This window comes from Zingiber officinale, chromosome 2B, assembly GCF_018446385.1.
Source record: "Zingiber officinale cultivar Zhangliang chromosome 2B, Zo_v1.1, whole genome shotgun sequence".
In the NCBI taxonomy this organism is placed as follows: domain Eukaryota; kingdom Viridiplantae; phylum Streptophyta; class Magnoliopsida; order Zingiberales; family Zingiberaceae; genus Zingiber; species Zingiber officinale.
The window spans coordinates 102,018,683-102,032,605 of record NC_055989.1 but is presented as its reverse complement, the minus strand read 5'-3'; the positions used below and the strand labels follow the sequence as shown (position 1 = coordinate 102,032,605).

The window sequence follows — 13,923 nt, the reverse complement described above, 5'->3', positions numbered from 1 at the left end:
GATCAGGATCGTTCATAAGTGTAATTTTATGAATCCTATCTATGTGGGATCCATGAAATCTTATCTATGAGTGAGTTGGTTGATCCTCTATAACGCACGATCCGTGCTCGTTGATGAGAAGATGAAATATAATTATCTTTTGCCACTTTGGAAGGATTGGATGAAAAACGTGGGAAAGGACACTATTTTATACGAACCACGTGAAAAAAGTGCCTATTATTTTTACAGGATACACACCCTCCATTGGATTTGCATAAATAATGCCCCGGGCATCCAGTTCAACACATCGATCGATCCTCCGATCATCTCGAAATCCAAGTAAAATATTAGCACACATCTAGTTAACATGTCTCTTATCCTTGCTCCACCATCATACATCCCTTTCCGTGCTCTCCAGCGATCCACCGCCTCCAGGCAGCCATGTCTCCGACTCGTCCAGTGCACCGCCGACCAGCTATCGCTGGAGGCGGCCAGAAGATCGGCCCATTACCAGCCCAACATGTGGAGCAATGACTACATACAGTCACTCACTGTTGAATCTCCGGTTAGGAGAACGATCCCTCGATCGACCTCTGTTTAATTAATTATCTTTCTTCCGTTTGGCTTTAAGTTTAAAACAGAAGTTTATTAGTTGAAGGTGGAGGAGAAGGACCAGACAAAGAGACTGATGTTGCTGAAAGAGAGAATCGCAGAAGTGATATGCGAGAAGAAGGAAGTGGAAGAGCAGCTCCGGCTGATCGACCACCTGCAGCAGCTCGGAGTAGCTTATCATTTCAAAGACGACATTAAAGACTCTTTGAGAAATCTTCACTCGTCTTTAGAAGAGATAAGCTCGACATTTAAGGATGACCTTCACGCCTCCGCATTGCTCTTCAGGCTTCTCAGGGAAAATGGCTTCTCCATTTCGGAAGGTGATCGATCAAATTTCACTTCTAAAATAATTGTTCAGGACTAATTTTCTTTCTGAATGAAGACATTTTCGAGGAATTCAGAGATGAGAAAGGCCACTTTAGAGACGGTCTTAAGAACCACACGGAAGGAATGCTGAGTCTGTATGAGGCTTCTTATTATGAAAAAGATGGAGAGATGGTTCTGCAAGAAGCCATGGAGTTAACGACTGAACACCTCAAAAATCTCTTAGAAGGAGGCTCTGATATGAAGCTCAAACAGAGAACGGCACATGCTCTGGAACTTCCATTGAATTGGAGGATGGAGAGACTGCACGCCAGGTGGTTCATTGAAGCATGCCAAAGAGAGGTCATGGTCATCACCAACCCTCTTCTTCTTGAATTTGCTAAGCTGGACTTCAACTCGGTCCAGAGCATCTACAAGAAAGAACTCAGTGCTCTCTCCAGGTGAAGAAGCTAATTAAGTTATATTATTTTATCAAGTTCAAAAGCGAATGATGATTAATTGCATATTTATATAGATGGTGGACAAATCTGGGAGTCGTTGAGAAATTACCATTCGCCAGAGACAGATTGACTGAGAACTACTTATGGGCAGTGGGCATGGCATTTGAACCAGAGCATAGGAGCTTTAGAGAGGCACAAACAAAAGGAAACTGCTTTGTGACAATGATCGATGATGTCTACGACGTCTATGGTACCCTGGATGAGCTTGAGCTCTTCACTCGTGTCGTCGATAGGTGAAGAGAAATTTAACATCAGAATCATTAGAGTACTTATTATTAATTTGTAGAGAAATTTTACAATAAATTATTAATATGAACTTCATCAGATGGGATATCAACGCGATCGAGCAACTGCCAGACTACATGAAGATATTATTCCTCGCGCTTTTCAACACGATAAACGACGATGGCTATAAGGTGATGAAGGAGAAGGGACTGAACGTAATACCTTACCTCAAGAGATCAGTAAGTAGCACTCAATCAGTAATTAATTTACTCCTTGTTCTTCAGTTTGGGAACATGTGATTCATTTGGGGATCTGTTTAATTCAGTGGGCAGATCTGTGCAAAGCATATCTAGTGGAGGCAAAATCGTATCATCGAGGTTATACACCCACGATTGATGAATACTTGGACAACACATGGATTTCCATTTCAGGCCCTGCCGCCTTCACGAATGCTTACTGCATGGCCAACAACTTAACCAAGCAAGGCTTGGACCGTTTCTCAGAGTACCCTGCCATTGCAAAGCCCTCTTCCTTGCTCGGTCGACTTTATAACGATTTGGCTACTTCAACGGTATATATATATATATAGACACACACAGAAAGAGATTGTTAAAATCATGCAGCTCTGATCTTGCTTTATATATAATTAATGTTTATATACATATATATAGGCTGAAATTGAGCGAGGAGATGTTCCAAAATCCATTCAGTGTTGCATGCACGAGAGAGGTGTTTCAGAGGGAGTGGCTCGTGAGCAGGTGAAGGAGCTAATACGAGGTAACTGGAGGAGTATGAATGGAGATCGGGCTGCTGCTTCTTCGTTCGAGGAGATGTTGAAGACAGTGGCAATGGGCATAGCTCGAGCTTCACAATTCTTCTACCAGAATGGAGATGGATATGGTAAAGCTGATGGAGAAACCATGAATCAAGTAATGTCTCTGTTGATCAACCCCATCATTCTATGACTGACTAAGGCAGTAAGAAAGAATTTGTCAAATCCGCCATTGTAACACTGGTTATTGAAAATTTTATTCTAAACTGTTGTAACTACATTTACTTTGGTTCTGATACTCCAATGTGGAAGCACAAATGTCTAGTCGTATTTTACATGAATATGCATGCCTTTAATCATGTGCTTCTCTTTGAAATCAAACTTAAATGAAATTTGCAATTATTATCAATTAGTTATTCTTTTATTTATTTGTTTATTTTATTTTGTCTTAATAGTTCTTATATTATATGGTATTTGAATGATATATGGTGATATGTACTTCTTTTTAATTTTTTTACTATTGACTTGTTGTTATATATAATATGTAACTAACTATTATTTGTAGTAGGAATAACTTGTAAGCGATGAGTGAATATCATTTTAAACTTTAGCCTGAGGTAGATATATAACTATCAACTATAAGTACAAATCAAATAAATTGGCATTCAATTGTACAAGGAAACTGTAGGATCGAAAAAGAACAAAAGAGGAGGTGAATTTTGTTTTAATTTTTTTTTTCATTTTTAAACACTCATCGAAATTTTGACTATGTAGTGGAAAAACAATTAATAGAAAACAATAAAAAGAAAGTACGCAAGTTGATTTTACTTTGTTTAAAGCCTTAGACAACTCCTACTCTAAGGCACACGATCCCTTGTACCGTATTGATTGGGAAATTCACTAAAATCTTACTCAAAAAATCCTTGGACAGAGAAGTCGAATACATAAATGAGGAAAGTGTAACAACCTACACATTCCTATACATGGATAATTATAATTGAAAACAATCTTAAACTATACCGACACTTGTAGTAGTTGTAATTCATAACTCGAGGTTGATGTTACTTTGACTATAGCAGTTGGGTATAGCAGAGTCGCAAAGAGCAGTAGTATAGAGATGGCATAGCAAACTTAACTTGGAAGCTTATATGGAAGTGATATCTTTAGTTCTGAACGAATTATCCTTATATAGGTCATTGGAGGCACCTCCAATGTCCCAAGGCGCCTCCAATGATCCTTATTTGATCCATTGTTGTTGTTGTCCTCTTTGATGACAAAATTTTTTATTTGAGGCACCTCCAACCACCTAAGGCGTCTCCAAAGGTCTCAAGGCTCCAATCATCCCAGTGTGCCTCTAATCCACTGTTTGACACAACAATCTTCTAGAGGTCATATCTTTTGACTCCGAACTTGGAATCAGACTCTATTAGTGATCACACATGTAAGATTCAAAGATATACATATATCTCTACAAAATAGAGTTAGAAAAATATATGCATGAATAATTTATATATATTTATGAGTTAGATTTTGTCTTACCAAAACTAGAATCTAGTCTTAGTCTCAACCTAGATTTTTAAAATAAATTTAAATTGAATCAGTGCCTATAGTCCCACTGGAACTCATCCTCGCTGGATTTCTCTCCTCCAGTGTTTACCTCCGCTTATCATTTATAGACTTATTCGACTCTGATCTCTTAACCCATCAAGTCTTCCTACCATATGCCTCATCTAGACTTTAGCTAGTTGTTAGATCCTGCAGACCCAACTAAACTTCTTGCTAGATATCAGGTCCTCTCTTAACCTATTTAGGCTTCCTGCAGTTATCAAGTCCTCTAGACCTAACTGGACTTTAGCCTGGTATCTGATCCTCTAGATCCATTGAGTCTGTTATCTTGCTCACTTAGGTCAAGAGGTTAAATCACAAGTTTAACTTTAACACATCATACATCAAAATCAAATTTAGATTATTAATATAAGTTGCGCCAACAATCTCCCTCTTTTGATATAATAACAAACTAGGTTAAAGTTAGAAACAAAAAGTCATTTCTGGCTAAGCAACAAATATGCATTAATAATCATAATTTTTAAGTTTTAAATTTGATTTTTGAAATTTATTCTCATATTCTCCCCCTTTATCATGCATAAAAAAAATGTGTAAAATAAGCGTAAGCATAACAAACAACAACATATCAAGGCAATTTTTAAGTACTCAGAATTTTTAAAGAAATTTAGAAGCACATAATGTCTGTAAAAATATTTTTCAAAGGGAGTAATTAAGATTAGATATTAGAGAGCGTCTAGAAATAAAACACGTATATTTCAAAAGAAGAGTTTCATAAGAGTTTCAAAACCAATTTTTCAAAAAGTTCAAAGATTTTTCCTAGAAATAAAACATTGTTATAATAAATTTTCAAGTTTTCTCATCATTATCTTGAATACATTTTTAAAAACTTTAAAAGATATTTTTAAAACCTTTGTAAACTTATTTGCAATGGATTTTCAATATGGGTTTCAAAAAGGGTTTCAAAGAAGACAACCTAATTCAAGTTTAGGGAAGAATCTAAACTATAAATAACAATTTGGAAGTGCTACTTTTCTAAATCGATAAATGTCACAAACCCTTTTAGATATTAATGCTTTTAAACACATATGGCTATGATTTTCAAAAAACATTTAAAATAAGTTAATTAATGTGAGTTTAGGTATAAGAGCCGAGCAAGATTTAGATTTTAGTTTTTTCATATTTACCATTTTAAAAAAAATAGTTTGTAAAAAACAGTTGTCAAGGGACAAGGATTTGCAAACTGACACTAGGATAATAATTTGTAATAATTTGGAAGGATTTGAAAACATAATTTTTTTAGAAAATATAATTTTAATCTATACTTTTGACAACAGTTTTCAATAAATCCTCAGATAGCACTCCCCTTAACCTAACACTAGGAGTTTGTTATTTTTAATATAAGGTTACTGAGTTTTGAAAATAGTTATAAATTTTTTATTCTATTTTATTATATATATATATGACAATTGGCACGGCCGTGCCTACTGGCACGACCGTGCCCTCTTTCCTAAAGCTAACACACACACACACACACACACACACACACACACACATATATATATATATATATATATATATATATGACAATTGGCACGACCGTGCCCTCTTTCCTGAAGCTGACACAGCTCGGTCGTGCCAATTAGCACAACTATGCTATAATTATCCCCCCCTTAATTGGACATGCCTTTTAGATATCCTTATTTTTGAAGTATTGTGAGTTGATGTGCATAGGTTATACATGTATTTGGACTTATATTAATGCACATTTATATAAATGTAATATCCTGGTTCTGAGATTCTAGTTAAGTATGACTTAAAAGGTTAGATGGTACTATCCATATTACCAAGGTGCACCTTCCTTTTCGGAAGCCTAAAGTTAAGAACTCCAAAGTTAAGTGCGTTTGGCTTGGAGCAATTTGAGGATGGGTGACCTCTTGGGAAGTTTTCCAGGATGCGTGCGAGTGAGGACAAAGCACGTTGAAAGGACTTCCGGTGGGTTGTGGAGCTAGTCATCAATCTAATGGGTAATTTTGGTGGCGTGCCCGGTTCGATTCGGGTGGGGCCCGCCCGGGCCAGGGCGTTACAGATGGTATCAGAGCAACCTTGTGACCGTGAGTGCGCCTGTGGCAGGAGCACCCAGGGCACGACCTAGCGAGGGAGATTCTGGGATTTGTCTATAGTGTGGTTCATGGTTACAAAACGAGGACGTTGCGGGGTTCTGAGATTCTGGTTAAATATGACTTAAAAGGTTAGATGGTACTATCCATATCACCAAGGTGCACCATCTTTTTCGGAAGCCCAAACTTAAGAACTCCAAAGTTAAGTGTGTTTGACTTGGAGCAATTTGAGGATGGGTGTCCTTCTGGGAAGTTTTCCAGGGTGCGTGCAAGTGAGGACAAAGCACGCTGAAAGTACCTCCGGTGGTTTGTGGAGCTGGTCATCAACTCAATGGGCAATTTTGGTAGCGTGCCCGGTTCGGTTCGGGTGGGGCTTGCCCGGGCCGGGGCGTTACAATAAATTTCTTGTTTATAATTTACACAGTCATATATCTTTTCATTATTATTGCCAGTATGACTATTTTCTATACGAAGATATGCTCTTTTTTCATTTTGATTGACAGGGCCTGAGGAGGATCGAATTTGGATGAAGAACACGAGGAAAAGCACATCTGGAAGCCAACTTTAGGTAGGCTGTGTCAAATGGCAGTCGTGCTCCATCTTCCAATGACCATTATAGGTCAGTCGTGTCTACTAGCACAATTGTGTCAACTGGCACGATTATGGCAATTGGCACAGCCGTGCCGATTGGCACAATTGTGCCCTCTTTCCTGAAGCTAACACAACTCGGCCGTGCTAATTGGCACATCCGTACTATCTCTCCTAAAGATCACACGGCCTAGCCATGGCAACTGGCACGGTTATGCCTCCTAGCTTTTGCTGCGTACACGGTCTGGTCGTGCCAAATGATACGGACGTGTGGCGCTGGGGTCAAGACACACGGCCCCGACCCTATGAAAGGGGAACTCCTCCCCCTTTCTTGAGGAGGAAGTTTTCTCCTTTTGAGGAGATATATCGAGGAGCTGTTAGCCGTTTGGAGGATTCTTGGAGGCGATCCGAGACCATTTCGATCATTGTCTACATTCTAGAGCATAAGATTTGATTTGAAGACCCCGATTCTTGCCTTAGCTAAGCATCTCTTTTCTCTCTCGCACTTTATTGCTTGTAGAATGCTTATTTCAATGTCTTTGTGTTCATCTCCTTTGTTTATAGAGTAGAGTCTTCTTGTTCTACACTACAAGAAATAAGGAAAATAGCAACGAAATATTAGTGACGAATTGAATTTGTAGCTAAGTTACTTGATTAGCAGCGATACAAAATGTCGCTGCAAAAATAAAGGCGTTAGCGGAGAAAAATCAAATTTTGCTGCTAATGTCATTTTGAGGGTTAGGGCTACTTAAGGTATTAGCGATATCACTTATTCATTGCAAAACATTAACATTAGCCACGCATATTTGAAAATCGTCGATAATATAAGCAATTTTCGCCCTTTCCCTAGCCCGCATCCCTCTCTGCTTTCTTCTCCGCTTCTTCACTCAGCCGCGCCTCCGCTCCGGTGAAATTTCTCTGCCATGCCTCTGCTATAGTGACTCTTGCTCCATTGTGCCTCCACTTCGGTGACTCATTTCCTCCGCTTCACCTTGATTAGATCCCGTGACTCCTACGTCGACCCGATAGCAGTACTTTCCGTGCTCTTCTTCTCTCTTGCTCTAGCTCCGGTGACTGTTGCTTCGAGCCGAGAACCGCACTCTTCTTCCCTCCTGCTTCGACTCCAGTGACTACTGCTCTGGCCCTACGCCAATAAGTTAGATGATTACTTAATAAGTGTTGTTTATTTTCAATTCTAGTCCATACTTTAGATGGTTTGCCAACGTAAGTGACACAAATGAACTGGATTTATTTTTCTATTGCAGTAGCAACATTGCTACCTAGGTTTAAATTCCTTGAAAACATTTTTGGTTTATATATAGGGTAACTTCTTGATAACATTGCATGAGTCTCTTGATAATAACTTTCCATTAGGTGTTCGTATGGTTAAACATTTTATGAATTCATTGCGATCTTGTGATCCTTGAACTAGAGAATGTTTGATTGATCATGTTGTTTATCTTGATCTTTGTTTTTGTCTCCATATCTCAATTATTAATTATTTAAAATTAAAGTATTTGAAATCTTCCTTCTAAATTGTAAGTAAAATTTTCTCCATGATTTATATGTTTAACCAGGTTTTATAGATATGGATAAAAGTTGGATAATGATTGAGAATTAGATTAGTCCTGAATATATTAATCGGTTGAATCGATTTTTAGAGGTGGCAGAGAATCATATGATAAGTGTTAATTTATCCAAAATTCATTGTCCTTATCGAAGGTGTGGCAATTTGTTTAAATATGAGTTGGATTATGTTCAAGGACATCTTTATAGATGTGGATTTGATAAATTATACAAAACCTAGAACTTTCATGGAGAAGCTTCTACATCATCTATTAATATAAATATTATTTACGAAGAGGAAAATAATTATGATTTTGAAGAAGATGTTTTTCAAGATATGTTTATTAATTTAAGAAATACAAAAAATATCAACACCAGTGGACCTCAATTAGATGAAGAAGCTCAAAAAGAGTTGTATCACAATTGTAGTAATTTTTATGCATTCAATTTTTTGGCCAAGTTAATGCATGTGAAGGTGTTGAATGGTTAGAGCAATAAAATTTTTTATATGTCACTCTAATTATTGTAAGAGGCATTTTCTAAACCGAATATGATTCCAAACTCTCATTATGAAGCAAACAAATTGTTAAAAGAGTTAGGATTGACGTATGAGAAGATACATGTATGTAAGAATGATTGTGTGTTATTTTGGGGTGAGCACGAGAATAAAGATGAATGTCCAGTGTGCAAGGAGTCCAGATACAATTATGATGGGATGAATAAGAAAAAAATGCTCAAAAAAATTCTTCGATACTTTCCTTTGAAGACCAGACTTAAGCGGTTGATTATAGGGAAGCATATAACAAAACATATGAGATGACACAAGGAAAAGTGGGTTGAAACAGATGGTGTATTAAGGCACCTAGTAGATAGTGAATCATGGAAAGAATTTGACATGTCAGGTGAAATATATGTTGGTGATCCATGAAATATTCGCTTAGGGTTGGCCACTGACGGTTTAATATGTTTAGAAACTTGTCAAATTCTTATAGTATGTGACCTATTATACTTGTGAATTATAATTTGACACCATGAAAAATGATGAAGCCATCATACTTAACTATGTCTCTTTTAATTCCTGGGCCTAAATCACCTAGGAAAGAGATAGATGTATATCTACGATTTTTAATCAACGAACTCAAGGAGCTATGCGATGATGGGGTGGAAGTGAAGGATAAAAAAAATTAGATATCTTCACAATGCTATGATATTGTCCACTTTGTGCCTAAGTCCTCATGGTTTTACTCTTGGGTCATGCTAATGGAAATATCTTTTTCTTATAAACCCATGATTTTTCCTATGTGTTTTCAATGTGGGACTATGTTTGCAACCTTACAATTCCAATAATCCCCCCTCAAACAAAGGACCACAGGACCCCCCTCAAGTATCAAGTCACTCTTAACATGCTCAGGGCTTCCTCTTGAGCATCGCGTCACCTTGACATACTCAGGGTCTCCCCTACTTTGTTCAAGGTTTCACCCATATGGTTCGATCTTGGATCATCGCTCTGGCTCATGCTTCTTCCGGTGGTTAGTCCGGTGAAGAGCGACCTCGCTCTAATACCAATTAAAGAATCTAAAAGATATCTCTACAATGGTATGATATTGTCCACTTTGGACCTAAGCCCTCATGGTTTTACTCTTGGGCTCTACCCAAAAGACCTCATGTCAATGAAGATATATTTTTCTTATAAACCCATGATCTTTCCCATATATTTTCAATGTGAGGCTATGTCTGTAACCTTGCAACCCCAACAGGAAGCATATACTGCATCGACTGAACAAGTATTTAAATTACATGTTGCTGTGATGTGAACCATTCATGACTTCTAAAAACATGGTACGCTGATGACCCATTCATTTTAGCCAACCAAGCAAACCAAGTTTATTATATAAATGACATAAAGCATGGAGGTCATTGGAAGGTAGTGCAAAATGTTCAACATTGAGAAATATACGAAGTAACTGAAGTTGATGAAATATCTGAAGATGGTGACAATATTGAGACTAACCAAGATATATCTTCTAATGAAACTACTTTAATAGTTGGTGAAAACTTAGAGATTTCCCAACTCTGTAGACTAGATGTTAAAATCAACATTTAAATATGTCAAATGATCAAGTGGAGTTGGCTAGGGATGCTCAAAATTTTCTTAATGACGAGGATGAGATACTAATATTGATAGTGATGTAGTTGATTATTTATCTCTTTCAGATGATTGTAGTGAATAATTTTTATTTACATGGTATTTATGTTTTCCTTCATTCTTACTTCATGCAAAAAAAGTTTCATTACTTATAGATTTCTATATATGTTGATGCATAATTGTTGATCTATATTTGATAAATTTGTGATAGTCATGCTGCCCAAGAGGATTGAGCATCTACCAGTTGTGGAGACACCTGATGATGGTAGTTCTCCTAGTGGTTAGTTGTTAACACTTTTGCTATTTACAAAAGTTTGATTTAGTTTGCTATTTATTTAAGTATTTTATTTGTTAATTTTCAACACTTTTGCATGCACTGGGTGACGGCTACATAGGGAGACACGTGGCACACATTCTAATCAGCTGCGACGTTAGATCAATGAACAAGGTAAATTACCCATTACATTTCATCGGAGCGATGGGCATCCGATTGGCCCAAACACTGCTTCTTTTATGACTGAGTTAGGTCTGTCAGTAAAGAAGTTTGTGACTTTACAAGTCAAAAGTTGGAAGCACGTCCCTGTCGACAATAAAAGGATGATATACAATAGATTATCAGTAAATACAACTAAAGTTTCATTTTTATAACCACTCCTTTATTACTAACCACATGCAAAATAAATTTATTTTTTCAGGCTTTGTTTGATATTAGTTTTCAGGAGGGTGAATCGTTGGTCATAAAGGAAACTGATCGATTAATGAGTTCAAGGTATAGAGACAATCAAACTAAAATATGATGTGCGTAGATTGTATACACTTATTAGCATATTTTAACGCACATTTACATATTTTACGCATGCTTTGTTTATACACTTTCATACTTTTTGACTTACTTTCAGCATAAATATTTTTCTTTGTTTAGAGATCTGCTTTTGTATATTTTCTGTCTTCAAGAGTTGAATTTAGAGAAGAAATGATGTTCGTGGCTGATCTAGGAAACAAGCAAAGGAAGACAACATTGGTCATGTGAGCCACACAACCGTGTCAAAGGAGCAGGAAGGAAAATGACCTTGGCCATGTGGAGCAGACAGGCCGTGTAGCTTCACCAGAGGAGGAGAATGACATGACCGTGTATATTGGCACGACCGTGTCATCCCAGCAAGCACAACCAGAACTTGGCCGTGTAGATCTACACGACCCAAGCAACTTCTCCACATGGCCATGCAGCATTCCAGAGAAGAGGCAAGCCCAAGCCGTGTGTTCCACATGACCGTGTGAGGTGTCCAGAGGCAAAGATTAGCACGGCCGTGTGTGCCACACGACCGTGTGAACCAACCAAAGAAAGAACAGTACACGACGGTGTGAAGGCCACACGGCCGTGTGACCTTGGCCGAGGGCAGAGCAGCTGGGGCCGTGTGTGCCACACGGCCGTGGTATGAGCCGTGTGGTGCCCGTGCCTTGCACTATATAAACAGCTTCTTCCTCTTTTCAAAGGGAGGAGGCTCTCCCTTTTTTGGGGGATCAAGTTTGGGGTCAATCTCCAGCTTGATCCAACGTTCCTAAGCCATTTCCATCTCAGATTCAACTCCATAAGCGAGGGATTGGTTCCGAAGATCACTCATCATCACTAGATAAGCATTTCTATTCCCTTCTCTCGATTTAGGTTGAAATGTTTGTGATCTCTTTATCTTTGGATCTCTATCTTTACATTATGGAGTAGATTCATTGTTCTAGGACCAAGGGAGTATTTGTGGTATGATTTGATGTAAGAATCTCATGGATGTGCCAATTTCCTATATCAATGATGTTGTTATGTTTTGTATCTATTTGATCTTGTGTAGAATGATTGTGTTTGGATTTGATTTCCATGCTGGATTGGTTGTTTGTGCCACTTATGGATCTCGTAGAGGGATTCCCTAGATCGTATGACCGAGGAGCGCTAGTGACAAGCTGTCCTGCTAACGGACATCTAGGGGATCACCTTGAAGGGTGAAACTAGTCTTACAAGGAGGTGGATTTGTTGAGTGCATTTATTCCTTATGACTTTATGTGGATTGAATGGTGATGTACTTCTATGTTGTATGACCAAGGGGAGTTGGTGATAGGCTGCCCCGCTAATGGACTTCATGGAGACCATAACTGTCAAATTACTAGAGGTATAGATAAAAGTTCCTTGCCGGTTGACTTCTGTAGGAGGAAACCAACAACTTTCTGCAAATTCATGACAATTGAGGATAGGAATAGGTAGATCACCTTACATTGATAAATATCACAATGAAACCGGACTCCTAGAACTCTCACAAAACCAAGTTCTTACATTTGCTTTTCTATTTCTATTTCTAGTTGCTACTCAGTACATTCATTACCTTTGTCAATTATTTAGCTAATTAGTTATGAGACATTTGTAGTACTTATAACCAGTCCCTATGAATTCGATATCTTTTTATTACTTAGGACGAAACTGTGCACATGCGGTTGAGTTAACAAAATACATGCACATTATAAGAAGTAATTGCACCTTCCTCCTATTGAGCACCGACAACATATGCCAATTATTTTCTTATAAACCCATGATCTTTTCCATGTATTTTCAATGTGGGACTATGTTTACAACCTTGCAACCCCAACACTTTGTTAAAGTCTGATTAGAGTCTCCAAACTCTCATTGTAATCCATGTGTTTTTGATCGAGTTATGGTGAGGTTTCTCTACCAACAAGAAGGATTGTGTTAGCTGAAGTTTCCGAGGACTAATCCACCCATGGATAGGGATCGCCCACCTTACGGACAACCATGGAGTAGGAGTCTTATCTCTGAACCACATAAATCGGCGTGTAGTGATTTGCTTGTTCTTTCTTATTTTCTTTAGTCTTTAGCTTTTATATTTGTATTTAGTATTAGATTTCCGCTATGCAACTAGCAAATACGTAGGAAAGCATTGAGTTGGGAGCAACAACTATTCAACCCCCCTTCTAGCCGGCCACAAGATCCTCAACAATTGGTATCAGAGCCAAGGTCGCATTTCACCGGAATAACCACTAAGAAGTGCAATGCTTAAGAAGATGACCAGCTTGATAGAACCATCGAAGTATGAAGGAGGAAGCCTAGGGGACATCACCTATTGGATGATGAAGATAGAAGTCTTCTTTGACATGGATTGGGACACCATGATGGTGATCAAGGAGTCGTTCAAAGTCCCAAGAGATAAGAAGGGAAAGAGACCCTGACTGTGTTATTGGATGGAGGAGCAAGCCTTACGGTCAAAGATAAATTCAAAGGTAATTTCAATTTTAATTAATATTTTGTCTAATTACGTGATGAGTCGTGTAGGTGAATATGAGAACACCCATGATTTATGGAGCAAGATAAAGATGGTTCTAGGAAAGAACCTAAACCTACACAAGAAGAAGAAGAACTCAAGGAGATGAGTTTAATTGCTCAAGTTGAGGAGGAGCAAACGGAAGTTGAGCCATGCTCAACATCCGAGGAGGAGAAGAAAGATGAGGTATCATCTACATCTTCAAAGGTTG

General features: G+C 38.1%; 1 protein-coding gene across 2 annotated transcripts; it reads left to right on the top strand.

Moving 5' to 3' along the window:
• Window positions 1-271: 271 nt before the first annotated feature.
• Window positions 272-2,821, top strand: LOC122046538 (terpene synthase 10-like). Of its 2 annotated transcripts, none has more exons than XM_042607282.1 (7): window positions 272-544; window positions 638-911; window positions 974-1,355; window positions 1,430-1,648; window positions 1,741-1,879; window positions 1,966-2,211; window positions 2,312-2,821. In XM_042607282.1, exons 1-7 carry the CDS (start codon window positions 347-349, stop codon window positions 2,603-2,605), a joined length of 1,752 nt encoding a protein of 583 aa, XP_042463216.1. In that variant the 5' UTR covers window positions 272-346; the 3' UTR covers window positions 2,606-2,821. The 2 variants fall into 2 exon arrangements, with proteins under 2 accessions (XP_042463216.1, XP_042463214.1); XM_042607280.1 differs by having other exon boundaries at window positions 632-911.
• Window positions 2,822-13,923: the final 11,102 nt, after the last annotated feature.

Bases quoted from the DNA above. Each gene is read 5' to 3' on its own strand.
- LOC122046538 (XM_042607280.1), top strand. From the start codon at position 347: ATGTCTCTTATCCTTGCTCCACCATCATACATCCCTTTCCGTGCTCTC. The intron at 1,880-1,965 runs GTAAGTAGCACT...TGTTTAATTCAG, and splicing joins TACCTTACCTCAAGAGATCA to TGGGCAGATCTGTGCAAAGC. The intron at 2,212-2,311 runs GTATATATATAT...ACATATATATAG, and splicing joins ACGATTTGGCTACTTCAACG to GCTGAAATTGAGCGAGGAGA.